Source organism: Bipolaris victoriae (assembly GCF_000527765.1).
Source record: "Bipolaris victoriae FI3 unplaced genomic scaffold scaffold_42, whole genome shotgun sequence".
NCBI classification, from domain to species: domain Eukaryota; kingdom Fungi; phylum Ascomycota; class Dothideomycetes; order Pleosporales; family Pleosporaceae; genus Bipolaris; species Bipolaris victoriae.
The window spans coordinates 26560-41890 of NW_014575350.1; the positions used below are offsets into that span (position 1 = coordinate 26560).

Genomic DNA, 15331 nt, shown 5'->3' on the forward strand with positions numbered 1-15331 from the left:
ATGAACTTGGCACAAAGCGTTGCAGAACTGCTCGCCCATTCTTCCCTCAATGATTCTCTTGTTTCAATTGTCACCGCAGCGGTGGCATGCTCTCTAGGCTTCTTCTACTTTGCTTTCTATAGTAAACGTGTCACTACAAACGCGACATGGTATGCTCTTACAAACGACGCCCTCAAAGACCATTCTAAAGGGAAAGAGCAATGGACTACCAATTGCCGGGAGCTTCTTTACGGAGGATTGAAAAAGGTATTAGAGCTGGGGATAAGTAACATAGTACACGTCTTAACAGTTCGTATAGGTTAAAAGCGCCATAGCAGTGGTTTCTCCTACTGGACCTGTCATTTTCGTGCCAAACTCGTTCGCGCATGAGATTCGGAATATAAAGGAACTTGATTTCGCAAAAGGCCTGGTATCTGTTAGTGGGCCTGGCTGAACTTGTCCGATGCTGCAAAACCACTGACTCCTTAACAGGACTTCTCGGCTACTTATTCAGGATTGGATCCGATTGCAACAATCGATTACCACGACATCATGCAAGACATCGTCCGGCTCGATCTTACCCGATCATTAGATGCTATTGTCGGAGACATGGACGCTGAAGTTGAAGCCGCTGTCAGGGATGGACTAGGCAATGTTCCAGGTATGTACTGCTCCTACCCCTCCAAGGCTACCAAAACACTGACGAAATCTTTCTGCAAAACTGGAAATCTACAGAATTGAAACCATTCATCTACCGTATTATTGCCCGGGTCTCTACTCTTGTTTTTCTTGGGCCAGAAGCTGCAAGCAACGACGACTGGCTTGAGATAGCTGTATCCTACACCATGAATCTTGTGCGGGCTGCCCGAAGACTCCGCACAGTACCTTCATTCTTACGACCCATTGCACAATGGTGGATTCCTGAGCTCAAGTTATGCAGACAACAAGTTGCTAAAGCTCGAGAAATCATTAATCCGATTGCACAGGATCGCATGCGGAGAAAAGCCAGCGGAGAGATTACAGAGAAGACTGCTGATATGATGAGTTGGATTGATGACAAAGCCAGGGCGAAGGGTGTCAAGATTGATTTTGCCAGTCTTCAACTAAACTTCGCAGTGGCGGCACTGCATACGACTACCGAAACATTATCGTTTCTCATGCTTGATATTCTCGAGCACGACAATGGAAATGAGCATCATGTCGAGCGACTAAGAAAAGAGATGGTTTCGATTCTAGCAGAACATGGCTGGAGAAAGACGTCATTGTCTTCAATGACGTTACTGGATAGTGCGATGAAGGAATCTCAACGCATGAACACTCTAAGCAATGGTAAGTCATTCTGCTCTATTCCTTAGTGTTCTGACATACCTGACATTAACAGTCGCAATGCAGCGCCAAGCCACAGCCACCATAACGCTTTCCGACGGCACAATCATTCCCAAGGGCTACAAACTCGCCGTCGAAACCAAAATGGACGACCTGGACCTCTATCCCAACCCTGAAAAATTTGATCTAGATCGGTTTGTCAAGCTCCGCGAGACTAACCGGAGTAAATGGCATTTCGTCACAGGGTCACCCGAACACACAGCGTTTGGTTACGGAAAGCACACTTGTCCTGGTCGCTTCTTTGCCAGCAATGAGATTAAAATCATTCTGAAGCACTTGCTGATCAAGTACGATTGGAAGCTTAGTGAAGAGCAAGGGCGATTTCCGACTCTTTGCTCGGGAACGGAAGTTGCGCTTGATCCCCGCCAGAGGATTATGGTGAAGAGTAGATTGGAGGAGATTGATCTAAGCTCGCTTTAAATTCAGTACTTACGTAGTGGCTAAGGGATAACAAGTTTCAGATCAGTTTTACCGGAGAGGGACGACAAGATATGTAGAAGTAGGTTACATAATGGCACAAGCTATCTTCGCACTTCTTGCAGTTGTAGTATTTGCAGCCAATCGAGCCACATTCAGAGATGTATTGGATGGCGCCTCGGCACGAACCCTGTTCTGTGCAGTAGTGCTGATAAAGCTTATTAAAAACTCAAGATTGACAACGCGATTTCTCCACCACAAAACCTTTTGGTCCAACCGGATTATTGCCATGTAGCTTTCGGAACTGTCCGTTTCCGAGCCGTCAATCATGTCATACATTATCTTCCTGCCTTTTTAGTTTGGTGCAGCTGCATCTTGTATGTCACGCAGATCCACCTGGACGGGCTAAAGGACGATCTTAGAATGCCACACTAACTGGGGTGCTGTTAGTAAGCGACTGTGCTATGGAACACTAAACATGGACTTGCAGATTCCCCGACAGTCGTTTCTTCGTCCACGATTTGTTGCTGCATATGCATATTACAAACATTGGCCGGAACAAGATCCGCGGAAGCTAATTTGAGAACTATGAACAACCAAGATTATGAGCGTGATTACCAACTATATCCTTTTCTGCTTACTGGAAAGGAGTAAATCACCTGTTTTTCTTTTTTTTCTGAGAGAATCAGGTATGATTCCTGAAATACATTGCTCAACATCCCAACCCACTGGGAAACTTGCCCCTCCTAGCTGCTTCAGCCACTAGCAGCGTCATCACTGCAATAAGTCGCACGGATATGCATTGCCGACAAAGAGGCCACTTTTTGGACAAAAAGGACTCCCCGACCCTCCGAATTAACCTAACCAGGTTCGCAACTCGCGAATGAGGGGCTCTCGTATGCCCAGTGTGCGTGATAATTTGAGCAAGTGCGTAAGGGGTAGATCGACGTTCGCGACCCTCCGATGCTCCGCGTATCCAATGTACGACGCATGACCAACGATCTGCGACCCTTAACGATATACCTGCACCCGTAATAATTCTACGCGAGTACATATAACACTACCAGACCGCCACCTTTGTTACCGTTGTCATCCTTCTTCTACTTCAAAGACCTCAAGGACATCTTGCAAAACACACAATATATCAGACCCTACTCTTGCTACTTTCAGTCTGTAATTTGTTGTTCAAAATTGTTATAAAATTATTCTAGGGTACTACATACCCTTAGACATCCCAAATGGGGAACATACCGCTCCTTGCGGGCTCGATTGTTGGAGGGGTCAGTACAACCCCTTTGCACCTTGCCTTTCCGACTTGCTAAGCAAATATTCAGGTCATCCTTCAATTCTTGCTTCTTGCAATCTACAACATATTCTTCCATCCTTGCCGCAAATGTAAGAGGTTTTCTCTACTTCCCATACAATACTTTTGCTGATTTGCAATCAAAGTTCCCGGCCCAAAGATCGCTGCAGCTACCGGAATCTTCTACCATTACAAATGTCTAAAGGGCGAGGAGGCTGCATGGGAGACGGAAATGCACAAAAGGTACGGAGAGGTTGTCCGCCTTGCACCTGATCGATTGTCTTTCGTAACAGCCGGAGCCTGGAGAGACATTGCCGGTCCCTCGGTTGGGAAACGCCTTGAGAATCGAAAGGATCCAACCGCGCTTCCATCAAACATCAGAGGCATGCGATCTTTGGCCTCGGAATATAGGACAGAAGTCCATAGGCCGCGACGAAGATTGTATCAGAACGCCTTTAGCGATAAAGCCCTAAGGAAACAAGAGCCCTTGATTCTCGGCTATGTCAACCTCCTCGTCCAGGTTATCAAGGAAGCTGCCACAAAAGACTCGGTCAGCAAAGTGGATATCCAAAAACTGCTCAACTGTTGTACGTTTGACGTGATGGCAGACCTGACGTTCGGGGAGCCTCTCGGTCTACTCGAGAAATCCGAGTTGAGTCCATGGGTCGCGCAGATCTTTGGGAACGTAAAGAATACATCGATCAAGCGCCTCGCCCTGGAATACCCAATCATCGAGCGTCTAATCAAAATCATGACACCCAAGTCTCTGACAGCCGCAGGACTAGCACATTACGACTATTCCGCCCAGCGCGTCAAGAAGCGCCTCGCAAAAGGCATCGACATTGGCAAACCGGATATCTGGTCGCTTGTCATGACCAAGAATGAGCAGGGCGAGATGCCAGAAGAGATCATGATGGCAGATGCAACGACGTTCATGATTGCGGGGACAGAAACGACGGCTTCGACACTCAGCGCACTCTTCTACCTCTGTCTCACGCATCCAGAACAGATGCAAAGGCTCCAAGCAGAAGTACGTACTCTGCGTGAGGACGAGTTGACGCTTGATACCATGCAACACCTTCCGTTCATGTCCGCCTGCATTAAGGAGAGCCTGCGCGTCCACCCCGTCGTCCCCATTCCTCTCTTCCGCAAGACGCCACAGGGCGGCAACGTCATCGACGGCCAGTGGATCCCAGAAAATGTAAGTAAACCATTGACATTTGAGACGCAGGTATATTCTTTCTAACCTAGTATGATCCAGACTCGCGTCGCAGTCTCCCAATACGCAGCATACCACCACAACACAAACTTCAAAAACCCAGACTCCTTCCTTCCAGAACGCTGGCTCCCGGGCACTGGCTACGATGCCGACCACAAAGACGCTTTCAACCCCTTCTCCATTGGTCCCCGCAATTGCATCGGCCAAAAGTAAGTTTTTCAAGAAAATCAGCAAAGACAACCATAATAGAATTTTTCGCTAACGCAAATTGATTTTGACAGTCTTGCAAATCACGAAATGCGCATTATCCTTGCAAAACTCGTGTGGAATTTTGATTTTGAGCTGTGCGACGAGAGTCGGAGTTGGATCCAGCAAAAGGTGTATATGCTGTGGGATAAGCCTCCGCTTATTGTGAAGGCAAGGAATATCAGGGCATGAGATTGATTAGCTTGGGTGCCTTTTTTTTTTGCCTTGTCACGATTTTGCAACACTGCCGATGCTGCGGTGCGCGAAGAAGAAGAAGAGGAAGAAGAAGAATTTCGTCTTTCAGTCACATTTTTGTTTCAATATTGGAGTTTAGAAGCACTACTACCTGGTAAACGATCGAAATTTGACAGCAGCGAGAAGTAATCAAGCCCAATGGGCTTATATATTAAAATAAGCTACAGCACGAAGCCACCAGTATTTACACTCTTCCAACTTCGCATAGGATGCGTATCTTCGAGTTCCACGCACCACCAGAGGACTTCCTTTGTTTTCTCGATCTGTCCGCTGTCCTCGTAGGCTCTGGCCAACGCGTACCATGCCTCCGAGTAGTCCCAGCCAGCGCCAAGTTTGGTGAGGGTTGAGAGCAGCCCAAAGGCACGATCACGCGCTGCAAGACGAGTCAACTCGGGTGGAGAAAGCTGGTTCTCAGCCGAAGGGGTGTGCGAGGTAAGATATTGCGACCTTGCGATGGACGGACTGGTTTGAATAGAAGCGGCCGTAGTTGGTCGAGACGGAGACAGTGGGCCTGCAGCATTGACCGGCTCCAGGGGTATAGCCTCATTGTAGATATCCAAAAGTATGTTTGACAAGCCCACAATACCTTTAGGATGATCGGGGAAATGTTGTAGAGCTCGTTCAAAGTCTGCACGAGCCTCATGAGGCATAGACTGAGCAACGAGCAGCTCTCCGCGCTGTCGGAATTAGCAAATATCCTGGGATAATGAACTTCATCACTTACCGTAGCAAATACGTCAGCCCATAGCTCTTCCACACTTTTTCCACCACCCCATCCCTTGTCTGCAAGTGCTTTTGCTGTGGCCGACTCTACAGATACCTCTGCCTCAAAAGTCTCCACCAACTTTAATGCCTCTACGACAGCTTCTCTTGCGTCCTGGAACATGTGTGCCCTTGCATATAGCCGTGAGATGAAGATCCATATACTGACCAGTAATGAGACTTTTTGTCGACGCTCTTGAATCTTCGAAAAGTAAGGATCGGAGGGCACATAGTCTGCACGCGGGAGTGCAGAAGGCAAGCGCATATCTTGCCTAGGTGGGTGGTCGTGCGCTAGCGGTGGAGCAGAATGGTCGAGATTATGAGGGATAGATCGTAGAGGTCTTTCTCCGTTCTCATTGGACTTTCTGGAGACATTAGGTAGAGCAGAGCCGTCACCCACAGTTTCTGGAAGCGGTGGAACTCCTTGGGCTAGATCAGTCTCTGGGATAGAGGCTTTTCCAAGACTAGCCGAACGTGAACGCCGCTTCTGCAATTTGCTTGCAGTTCGCGTAACGCCAGCCTGTCCATCTTCATGTTTGTGGTGAAAGAGGTGATGACGATGGTGGGAATTTGGATCTGCCGCAGATTCATTGTTGGTTACTTGGATAGCTGGAGCCTGATCTGGCTGTGTGGTGGCTGTTTTCGAGCTGACAGCGGATGCGTTGCGAGCGGCGTTGTCTTGCTGTGCCCTGACCGAGCCTCTCCCCCGAAAGATGCTCCCTCGCCCAGTACCAATGGCAGTTTTGGGTGGTGCCAAAGCTGCAGGAGGAGTTGGCGGCTTGATCACGTCTGCTGTCGGATCACCGAAAAGTCGACCATATAACGCCAGCAATTCATCGCATCCATCTACCGCTGCAGTGGCACCATCTGTGATCTCAAGAAGCGCCAACTGCGTCATCTTAATCTGCAAAATATTGCTCTTCTCAAAACGCTCCATGCGATCCACGACGCCCGAGTTCAGGGTGTCTTGGCCGACGGCATCATTCAGATGCTCACTGCGGTAGGCCCCCGAATCACCACGACCGAACATAACCGTGGGATCACCGAATTGCTCGAAAGCCGCTTCGCAAGCCCGCTCTGCTGCAGCGAAATCAGATCGCGATGTCAGCAACAAAGCAAGAAGGTGCCATACTGGCATCAGCTTGCGCTCTCGGCCAAATTCGCTGGTAATACCATCGGAAAGCACTCCGTCAGTACTGATCACGGTACCTTTAGCGCCTGTTGAAAGGGCACGTTTGGCAATCTTGATTGCGCCTGGAATGTCTCGCACTTCTGCCAGCACCAAGGCTAGCGCATAAAGAGCATCCACATTGTTCTCGTCGCCAAGCTGTGGTGAAAGCGCCTTACGAAGGTACTGTACAGCTTTGGTTTGGATGCTTGAACGTGTTTCGACATCATAAGTCAGCCGCGCCCAGTGAGCCTGGCTCACACCGATGGCGCAGTATGCTGCTGCCAGAGCCAGAGGCTCAACCACTGGTTCTGACGAGGAAACAGAGGCATCACCCTTTGCCGCACGACGATTTTCTGCCTGTTCCAACCAGTGCTCGATACTGTGGCCAATCTCGAGTGCTTTTTCGGCTTCCTTCTTGGATCCCCAGCGGCAGAGCATCCTAATGGCTTCTGCTGACGTCCGCAAGACGGTGCCGTCATCGTCTATACCTACTTCGGGTTCCCCGCTCTTTTCCGCTCGGTCCTTGTTTCGCTGGATGATCTCAACGTAGGCATCGTAGGCTTTGTAGGCCAACTCAGGCTCGGCGAGCGATGCGTGGACGACGAACAGGTTGCGCAGTATTTGGGTAGAGTGATACGTCTTGGTGGCTGCTCGATAGAGAATCTAAACAGCGTCAGTACCGAAGAATAAATTTTTTCATTGGATACTCACATCAAGTACACCTCGAGCAACGCCCTCCTTGCCTCCTTCGCCAAGATCCTCGTCGGACCAGGTTGGGCCACACAGCAAGCGCCAGTTGTCCATGACGGAGTCTACCCATGATTCAACCTCGCGATTAGTTTCGCTAGCCTTTGGAAACTTTGTCTCCTTGATCAGCAGATTTTCATAGATGGTCTCCACTCGCTTGAGTTCTGCTCGCTGCCGCAATCGTATGTCCGAGCGAGAGTTTGAAGAAGGCTTCTCTGCGATGACGGGTGTGGAGTCAGGCTCGTAAGGTAGGTTTCGACGAAGGATAATGGAAAGCGAATCGTAGTATGCTTTCCATGCCAGTCGTCGGTGTTGTGCCGAATCGGTTATGTCGGTTGTATTGTTTTTGGATGAGGCATCCCAGAACTTGGCCCAGTATCGGTAGGTTCGTAGAGCATCGAAAGCGGTGACATTTTCGCCAGTGCTCGTGGACTGGTCGGACAGCTGACAGAGACGGACAATGGAATGTTCACCCCACATGTGGAATTGAGCGGATTCGGTACTGGGTGTGATGGCGCTGGACAACCATGGCATTATGGACGAGTAGGCCGTGACTGCCTCGCCGACTGCGCCTGTCTTTTCGAGCGCAGAACCTGTACTACGTCAGACCCGGGGTTTGCTTTTAGGAAGGAAAGGTTTTGCGTGTACCTCTAATATATGAGCCCTTTACCAAGCAGACCCGGGACCATCCATGTAGCGAGCCTCCTGCCTCGCCAGACAGCTCTGTTGCAACGACCCCAAAGTCCTTTGGAAGTCGTGATACAGCCTGGGCAAGCTCATCGAGTATGTAGTGCGTCCATGCAATACACACGGTGGCCTGGAAGACATCTTGGCCATGGCTGCTGTCTTCTTCAATGGCGGCAAGCAGCGAGGGGACAATCTGCGACAGCCCGGCAGAAGCGGTCGAGGAGGCGGTCGAGGGGCGCTGGGTACTATAGGCGGCTATCTGTGTTTCGGAGCGGGCTGTAATGGTGAGGCCTTGATCCGACGTTAACCCTCAGTTATAGCATGGAAAGGGAACAGGTTTTGCTGACACTTCCTGTGCGGTGCGTGTTTCTCTACCTTCCTGCACAGCTCAGGCACATCGGCCCATCGTCCAGCACATCTGGCCTCGTCCAATTGCTGGATGTAGCGCTTCGCTTTCTCGTTCTCAGGGGCGTTCTGTGCTGGTGTAAGCTATGGGCGCAGAGAAATGACGTTGCGCTGGAAGTGGCTGCTCCCTGGACGCACAAAGCAATATGGTGGGCAACATACCACCATGATGTTAAAGATATGACTTTGGCACTACGCAAAGTCGCGATACATGCACAGTCATGTTCGAGTAGCAATATTCCTTGCGACCGCAGCGGCCATGGCCATCCACATGTCACAGACCGACTGCAGCTCTGGTCCCACCCAGCCGGATTAGTCCCCACATCCCTGTCGCCTTAGCGCTTCACGGGCCGACGCGACCGCCGAGGCCCAAACTTTTTTGTTGCCATTGAATTGACAAGATGCGACTCTAACAGTTCAGCTCAAAGGAGACGAGCCGGATTGATTTGTACAATCACAGCAAACATAGCGCTCGACATGGCGCCCCTTGCTGCAGAACTCGCGACGCTGCGAGCGCTCAGCTTCCGCATCTCATCTACACCAACTTCGCAACTTCCCCAGCACGTGCCTGCAATAGCTGCATCCTTGGCCTCGTGCAGGACTATTCTTTCGTCGCCCCAGGCTTCAGGTACCAAGGCCACCTCCTCCGAATACTCTGTCGCCGTCCACAAGTACCGCACTCTCTTGTCTACTCTTCTCCAAGATCGCACTCCTCACGGAAGGTGGTGCGCCATTGTCTTGATCAAAGCGACCATTGAAGTCGGAGGTTGGGAAACTTTGCAAAAGAGTCTGCCCTGGGTTCGCGGTCTCCTGGGATTCCTCAACAAGCCGGACCCACCATCCTCGAAGAAACTATGCATCATCACTCTGACACGCATCTTTTTTCTCACGAGGGAATATCCGACACTGGTTCGCGAAATCACCACTCCATCCCTAACACCTTTCGTACAAGCGGGACTCCAGATAGCCAACACGGCCAATGTACCGGATTCTTTGCTGTTAATAGTCCTGGAGAGTTTCAGCCAACTGCTACCCCGGCATCCCACAGTCTTTCGATCATACCTCAAACAGCTCCACCCACTCCTAGCCCGCTTGGTTGCGCCCACATCATCCACCAAGCTGAGCCAAGAAGAAATTTCTGGATTCAGATATGGGGTTAAATCCGATATTGCTGCCGCTGCACGCCAGCTCTATGCGCAGTTGCCTTATTGCGCACCCAAGGGCACTTCTGGTGAGGATTGGACGAAATCCGTCAAAAGTGTGGTCAACAGCGCCCACCAAACTGCAGATCATGTCTTCCGCGCTGTAGTGGAGGATTGGCAGTCTGCTTCCCGTGAAGCACCCTTGACGAATGGCCACACCATCAATGATGAAACCCAGGATCTGGAACCAAGCTCAGGTCTTCCACCTTGGTCAGGCATTTTCGCTGGTGGTGAACGACTGTTGGGACTCATGTATCTCCTGAAAGAGTACATAGAGGGTCCAACTCCAAGCACTGTCTACTTGGACGTCGGTTTGATCGTTGACTTGATTTCCAGGATGCTCTCCATCACCATCCCTGTATCTTCATCCAAAAACTTCCAAAACACTATCCGCCTGAATGCGCAAATCAGCAAAGAAGAGCGAGAAAACCTCTGGCTGTTGATTCCAGAGGTGCATGTTGCTGCGATCGAAGTGTTTTTATCGCTAGCACACAGGTCTCAGTCGAGCACAATTGCGTTGGAATCTATCATCATTGATCAACTTGTCTGGGTCTTTAATGCGGAGAGGGACACAGTTCAAGTCAGAACAGCATGTTATGTGGCAACATCAGCCCTCTTAAAGAGATCTGGAGTTGCGTTCCACAAGTCCACAGTTGACTCTCTCCTGCCCCTTATCCGATCCTGCTGCGATGATCTGCTTCCCTCAGCTGTAACTATCAATACAGCCAACAATATTCCTGGCCGTGCCAAGGCAAATGGCAACGCTCAGCCACAGACTTCTGCAAACGCAGACGCTTTCATGAGTGCCTCCAAAGAAACCGACAACTCCCTCGACGGCTATACAGGACTGTCCCAAGCTGCCTACAATCTTCTGCCTGTGCTACTCTCGGATATTCGTGCCCAGCATTTATCCGACTCTATGCGAGCTCGCCTAGACCGCACTGCAATTCTCGCGCAGCATAAGGAAGCCATGGTAGCTAGCGTACTGAACCCTCCGCCAAGCAAGAAGTTTGGCAAGCCTGCAGCAAGCATTTTGCCACTCATGGCTCGGTCATTTTCTGCTGAAAAGGACGTCGAGGGCATGCTGCGGCCACGAATGCCAGTAATCCGTCTAGGTGGTCAAGACTTGGACGCAGAAGAGGGAGAGGACGGCATGGATGCTGAAGAAGAGGAAGAGGAAGTGGAAGAGGATGAAGCTGAGCCACAAGCTCCAGAAGAAATGGCTGATGGATCTGTAGAGCAAAATGCTGGTACTGCAGTGAAAGACTTCGCTATGACAGATGTTCTCCACACTGACGTACCCACATTCACCTCCTCCAGGCCGAACTCAGCATTCACAGATTCAGGGAATGCGCTTTTGTCAGAACCCCCAACCTCTGGTGAAGCAAAGCGACCAATCGGCAATGAAGGCCCTCATTCTCCTTCGAAGCGTGCGAGAACAACCCAAGATGAGCTGCAGCATACGCGCACCGCACAGCCTGTTTCCACGGCTGCTGAATCTTCTGACAACACTCTTATCGATGCGACAGCGTCAGCCACCTCAGATTTCACTGCTACCAACACCGCCTCTGCGATTCCAGAGCTTCCTGATCCGGGTGAAGGTGACGATGACAGCGACGATGATAAGATATCGCTAGTTCTTGGACAGGACACTGATGACGACTCGGATTGATAGTAATAGTAATCATACAAACCATGGATCTGCGCGTGCTTTGAATGTCCAGTGAAACTGTTGGCTGCAAACGCTCGTGGTGCACAGACCCTATCCGCTATCCATAGATTACAATACCACTTCTTACACCAGCACTTTCCACTTGCCCAGACTGTCCCACTGATGTTTTGAATGAATAACAGCCCTGCTTGATTCACGGGCCACATTACAACACCGTCACTATGCCAAAAGCCAGTCGTCCAGCTGTCACTTCTGGACCGTCCACCACAGCGAACTCCAGGAAGATGATCAAAGTCCTGATAAAACGCCCGCCCAGAAAACTCAGTGCATCCACTTCGCCAGATTCATCCACATCGCCGCAACCTCTACGCAAGTACCCGTGGGATTCTCACCAAGATGATATAGTAGTGAACAGCGTCGAAACGCCGAATCAGACAGGACGACTCACTGGTGTAGAACATTATCTCCAACAGCTCTCTCTAAAGAAAGACTACAAGGACATCTGCACAGATTTTGACGAGTACCGTCGCAACGGGCTGAGAGCGACGGACGCGTGGGACCCTAGTGATGAGCAGCCAGACGAAGAGCAAGAGCGATACAAGCCCCTCACGAACTACTCGTCCACAACTATCCCACGACCACCGCCAGTGTATACCGAGTACGAACACCAAATCTACACATGTACGACGACCAACCCCGCCATATGTCTCGCCATAGCGCGCATCGCCCAGCATAACCTCCCCAACATAAACTTTCAGTCGGCGATTAACCACCTGCCCAACGTGCCCCTCCCCGCCCGGCTTCCCAAACTACAATTCGGTGTTTTGGCAGAAGATATACCCCACGAACAGGATGAAAACAACGACAAAATCGTTACCGTACTCTTCCTACCGCGGTTCTATCACGACGGCAGACACGCACTGGGATACTACACTGCCGATCCGCCTACAAGCAACTCCGCACAGGACGCTTGGCGGGCGCGCTTGAAAGATGTGCGACAGATGCTGTTTACGCCGTGTGTACTTGAGGATTTGGAGGCGTACGGGATGATTAGGTATGCGGCTGTTTCCAGAGCCCAAGATGGTATCGAGACGGGTGATGCGTCTGTGCAGAGTATTGGCGCCAGGGGAGGGAGATGGCTTCAGTATGATAATGTCGAGGATTGGGATGAGCGGAGGACGGCGTTCCATATTGTAGAGATGCTTTGGGATAAGCGGTTGGGTGTGGCGACGGGTTTGGAGGAATCATCCCTCTAAGGATAGTGATGTGTGAATGGGATGTGTTTTGGTCCAGAAACAAATTGATGTTTTCTCCGCTCAATACATCCACCAACTTATGCTTGAATTAATGCCCATGTTTCTTGACTTGCTCCTTTGCCTGAGCGCATAGAGAGTCCAACACTCTCTTCAACCCCCCCTGCTTATCCACTACCCCGGTATCGAACATTTCCGTTGCCATTTTGTAATGTGGTGAAAATTTGTTTACAATTTTGACGAGGGCCGGCGACTTTGCTTCTTTGTTGATTTGGAGGACGACATTGAGTTTTTTTTGGCCATGTCGTAGTGGCCGGCATCGATGCGGAGTTGAAACTCGGCATCTTTCGTCCTTGGTGGGACGATGCGGCGTCCCGCCACCGCCGATGCAGTGAACTTTGATGCCACTTTGGGCAATGCGAGGACTTTTTCTTTGAACATGTCGATGACTTTGGCCATTTTTGGTTTGAAAAACGTAACGATTGGCAAAAACGACGAAATTTTGAACGGGTTTCTTTGGAACTTGTGAATTTGCTTGAAAGAAGCTATCAACAAAAGCGTGCGTAAACAACAGCATACGCTCATTCCTGACCAAGTGTAACTTCTTTCTTTCCTCGATGCAACTACATACTGAGGCGTAACTTCTAACGTAGTGTACAGATGTAGCAGGACCTCTCCTCAAAACAGTAATGTCTATTTCCTCAAATCTCTTCCATCTTCCTCGGAGCCCTTCCTCCATAACATACTATATTGGCAGCATTACTCCTTCCTTCCTCTAGACCGCGCGAAATCGCTTTTTGAACGTTGCGTCCGCTAATTCGCAACCCAGTATGTCCTTCGTCCAGTAGCCTCACTTTCACAATAAGCGAAACTATGCGCCACAGCTCACAAGCTTTGGAGCTGTGGGAAGTAAAACGGCGAAGTAGCCACATGATGCCTGCGTGATTTGTCACCGTTCGTGGTGGGGTAGGAATCAATGGGGAAAAGAGCCTATACGAAAGACATTCCAGGAAGGAGGTGGATGTTGTGACGGGTATTGCTTGGAAGGTATCTGGGACTTCGACTACGAACGTAAGCGGCGGATATACGTGACGGGTCTGGTTGGCATTGCTCGCTAGGTATTTCATGGCGCGGAGAGCGAATCGCACGAACCCTTTGAGACTTGCGTCATCACCGATTGCGATGAGTCCTTGTAGGCGAAGCCTTCTCCGCAACTGCTTCGTCGAAAGTTGTCCACTTCGATAACACATCATTCTGGGAAATGCTCTCGGATCATGCAAGCAGAATATGAGTCTCTCCATGAACTTCGTACCGTAGACGGAGCTGAAGCAGTCGTGTAGATCAATTAAACTAACGAGATGCTCAGCTCGAATGGAAATGACTGGCGGCGAGCCCAATATCATTCGCAGCCGTGGTATAATGATTGACGATGCTTCTGCTCGGATCTGACGGCTAGTTGCGAGAATTGCGAGACCTGGGGTGACTGTGTTGACGAGCGTCACGTAATGTTGGTCATATCGAAGAGGAAACCTGTCTCGGTACGTTTTCATGCCCAGCTCCTCGTACACCATGAGACGTATATCCTTCGGGAGATCCAAGAATCGAAATGGTTTCTTCGCACCGTGAGTGATGGTCGATCTTCCGAGTGCAGTCGTGAGCAGAGGTGGATTTGATAGCTTTATAGGACCCATGGTTCGCATACAGCAAGATTGAGGCGACGGAGGGACGTCCCTGTTATTGTATCGTTCTCTACAACACGCGTTAGTCAACCTTTGACTCAGAACACACAAATATTTGCTGGCCAAGTACCGTTGAGGTTCCTATTGCAATAAACTAGTTCGTGTACTCAGATATGCTCAGGAGGACAAGTATGTCACATTAGACATCTGTCCAGGGGTAATTATACCCATCCCAACAATGATAAAAACTATGGACCCTTAAGGGTGATTGAGAGCACCCTGGATATTCTTTTGGATACAACCAAGTTTTCGCTACCATGCTCAATATCCTGTTGATTTTTCCCATCAAAATATTGTGATCTTGTATGATAGACTAGAGCTAAAACTCTATTCACATTACTAATGTGGTGTAGTATCACGTGATCAGCTTGTGGATATATATTGCAATTTTCTTTCGTAAGCAGAGAGGCACCTTCTTCGATCAATTCTTTGCGGCGATCAAATATCAGCTTTGTTCTATCTACTCGATTGCGGGTCATGAACTTCATATCTTGAGCTCGGTCACGCATCGTGCCACACTAAATAAGCCCCGATTATGGCAGATTGGACTGGAGACGACTATTTTTTTCTAAGATAATTAAACTAATACGCTATACAGCAAACGTGTATGGATAAGTCAAGTTATAAATAGATGAGGTGGATATGCATATCATCTAAAATAGCTAGTCCACTAGCTAGGGGGCCGTAACTAACTGTTCTACTATGCATAAGATCTTTGGATGTGACAGCTCCAGGGCGCATTATGGATATATCTCTTGTTAGTTTTTGAAGTCATTGTTAAGTCAACTTGCTAATTTGATAAATGCTTGGGCGCTTATATCACCCCACACATAATCCTCTTCAAAGAGTATCGCTTACAAGTGCGACCATTAGATCTATATAAGAAGC

The 15331-nt window shown here is 49.6% G+C and overlaps 7 protein-coding genes across 7 annotated transcripts; 4 read left to right on the forward strand and 3 right to left on the reverse strand.

The window, feature by feature from the left end:
- On the forward strand, positions 1–1785 carry COCVIDRAFT_99365 (hypothetical protein; the record flags this gene model as incomplete). Its single annotated transcript, XM_014701150.1, has 5 exons — positions 1–246; positions 299–415; positions 472–640; positions 667–1308; positions 1361–1785. The coding sequence occupies 5 exons, from the start codon at positions 1–3 to the stop codon at positions 1783–1785; spliced, it is 1599 nt and encodes a 532-aa protein (XP_014556636.1).
- Positions 1786–3020: 1235 nt separating this feature from the next.
- Positions 3021–4742, forward strand: COCVIDRAFT_37744 (hypothetical protein; the record flags this gene model as incomplete). Its single annotated transcript, XM_014701151.1, has 5 exons — positions 3021–3062; positions 3117–3177; positions 3232–4286; positions 4347–4513; positions 4586–4742. The coding sequence occupies 5 exons, from the start codon at positions 3021–3023 to the stop codon at positions 4740–4742; spliced, it is 1482 nt and encodes a 493-aa protein (XP_014556637.1).
- Positions 4743–4966: 224 nt separating this feature from the next.
- COCVIDRAFT_26595 (hypothetical protein) lies at positions 4967–8745 on the reverse strand (the record flags this gene model as incomplete). The annotated part of the gene is made up of 6 exons (XM_014701122.1): positions 4967–5482; positions 5530–7401; positions 7450–8078; positions 8134–8463; positions 8520–8646; positions 8740–8745. The coding sequence occupies 6 exons, from the start codon at positions 8743–8745 to the stop codon at positions 4967–4969; spliced, it is 3480 nt and encodes a 1159-aa protein (XP_014556608.1).
- A 309-nt stretch (positions 8746–9054) lies between these two features.
- COCVIDRAFT_15952 (hypothetical protein) lies at positions 9055–11451 on the forward strand (the record flags this gene model as incomplete). The annotated part of the gene is made up of 1 exon (XM_014701106.1): positions 9055–11451. The coding sequence occupies one exon, from the start codon at positions 9055–9057 to the stop codon at positions 11449–11451; it is 2397 nt and encodes a 798-aa protein (XP_014556592.1).
- A 284-nt stretch (positions 11452–11735) lies between these two features.
- Positions 11736–12707, forward strand: COCVIDRAFT_99211 (hypothetical protein; the record flags this gene model as incomplete). Its single annotated transcript, XM_014701152.1, has 1 exon — positions 11736–12707. One exon carries the CDS (start codon positions 11736–11738, stop codon positions 12705–12707), a length of 972 nt encoding a protein of 323 aa, XP_014556638.1.
- Positions 12708–12795: 88 nt separating this feature from the next.
- On the reverse strand, positions 12796–13163 carry COCVIDRAFT_37748 (hypothetical protein; the record flags this gene model as incomplete). The annotated part of the gene is made up of 2 exons (XM_014701153.1): positions 12796–13056; positions 13086–13163. The coding sequence occupies 2 exons, from the start codon at positions 13161–13163 to the stop codon at positions 12796–12798; spliced, it is 339 nt and encodes a 112-aa protein (XP_014556639.1).
- Positions 13164–13405: 242 nt separating this feature from the next.
- Positions 13406–14395, reverse strand: COCVIDRAFT_99205 (hypothetical protein; the record flags this gene model as incomplete). Its single annotated transcript, XM_014701154.1, has 1 exon — positions 13406–14395. The coding sequence occupies one exon, from the start codon at positions 14393–14395 to the stop codon at positions 13406–13408; it is 990 nt and encodes a 329-aa protein (XP_014556640.1).
- Between the last annotated feature and the right edge of the window lie 936 nt (positions 14396–15331).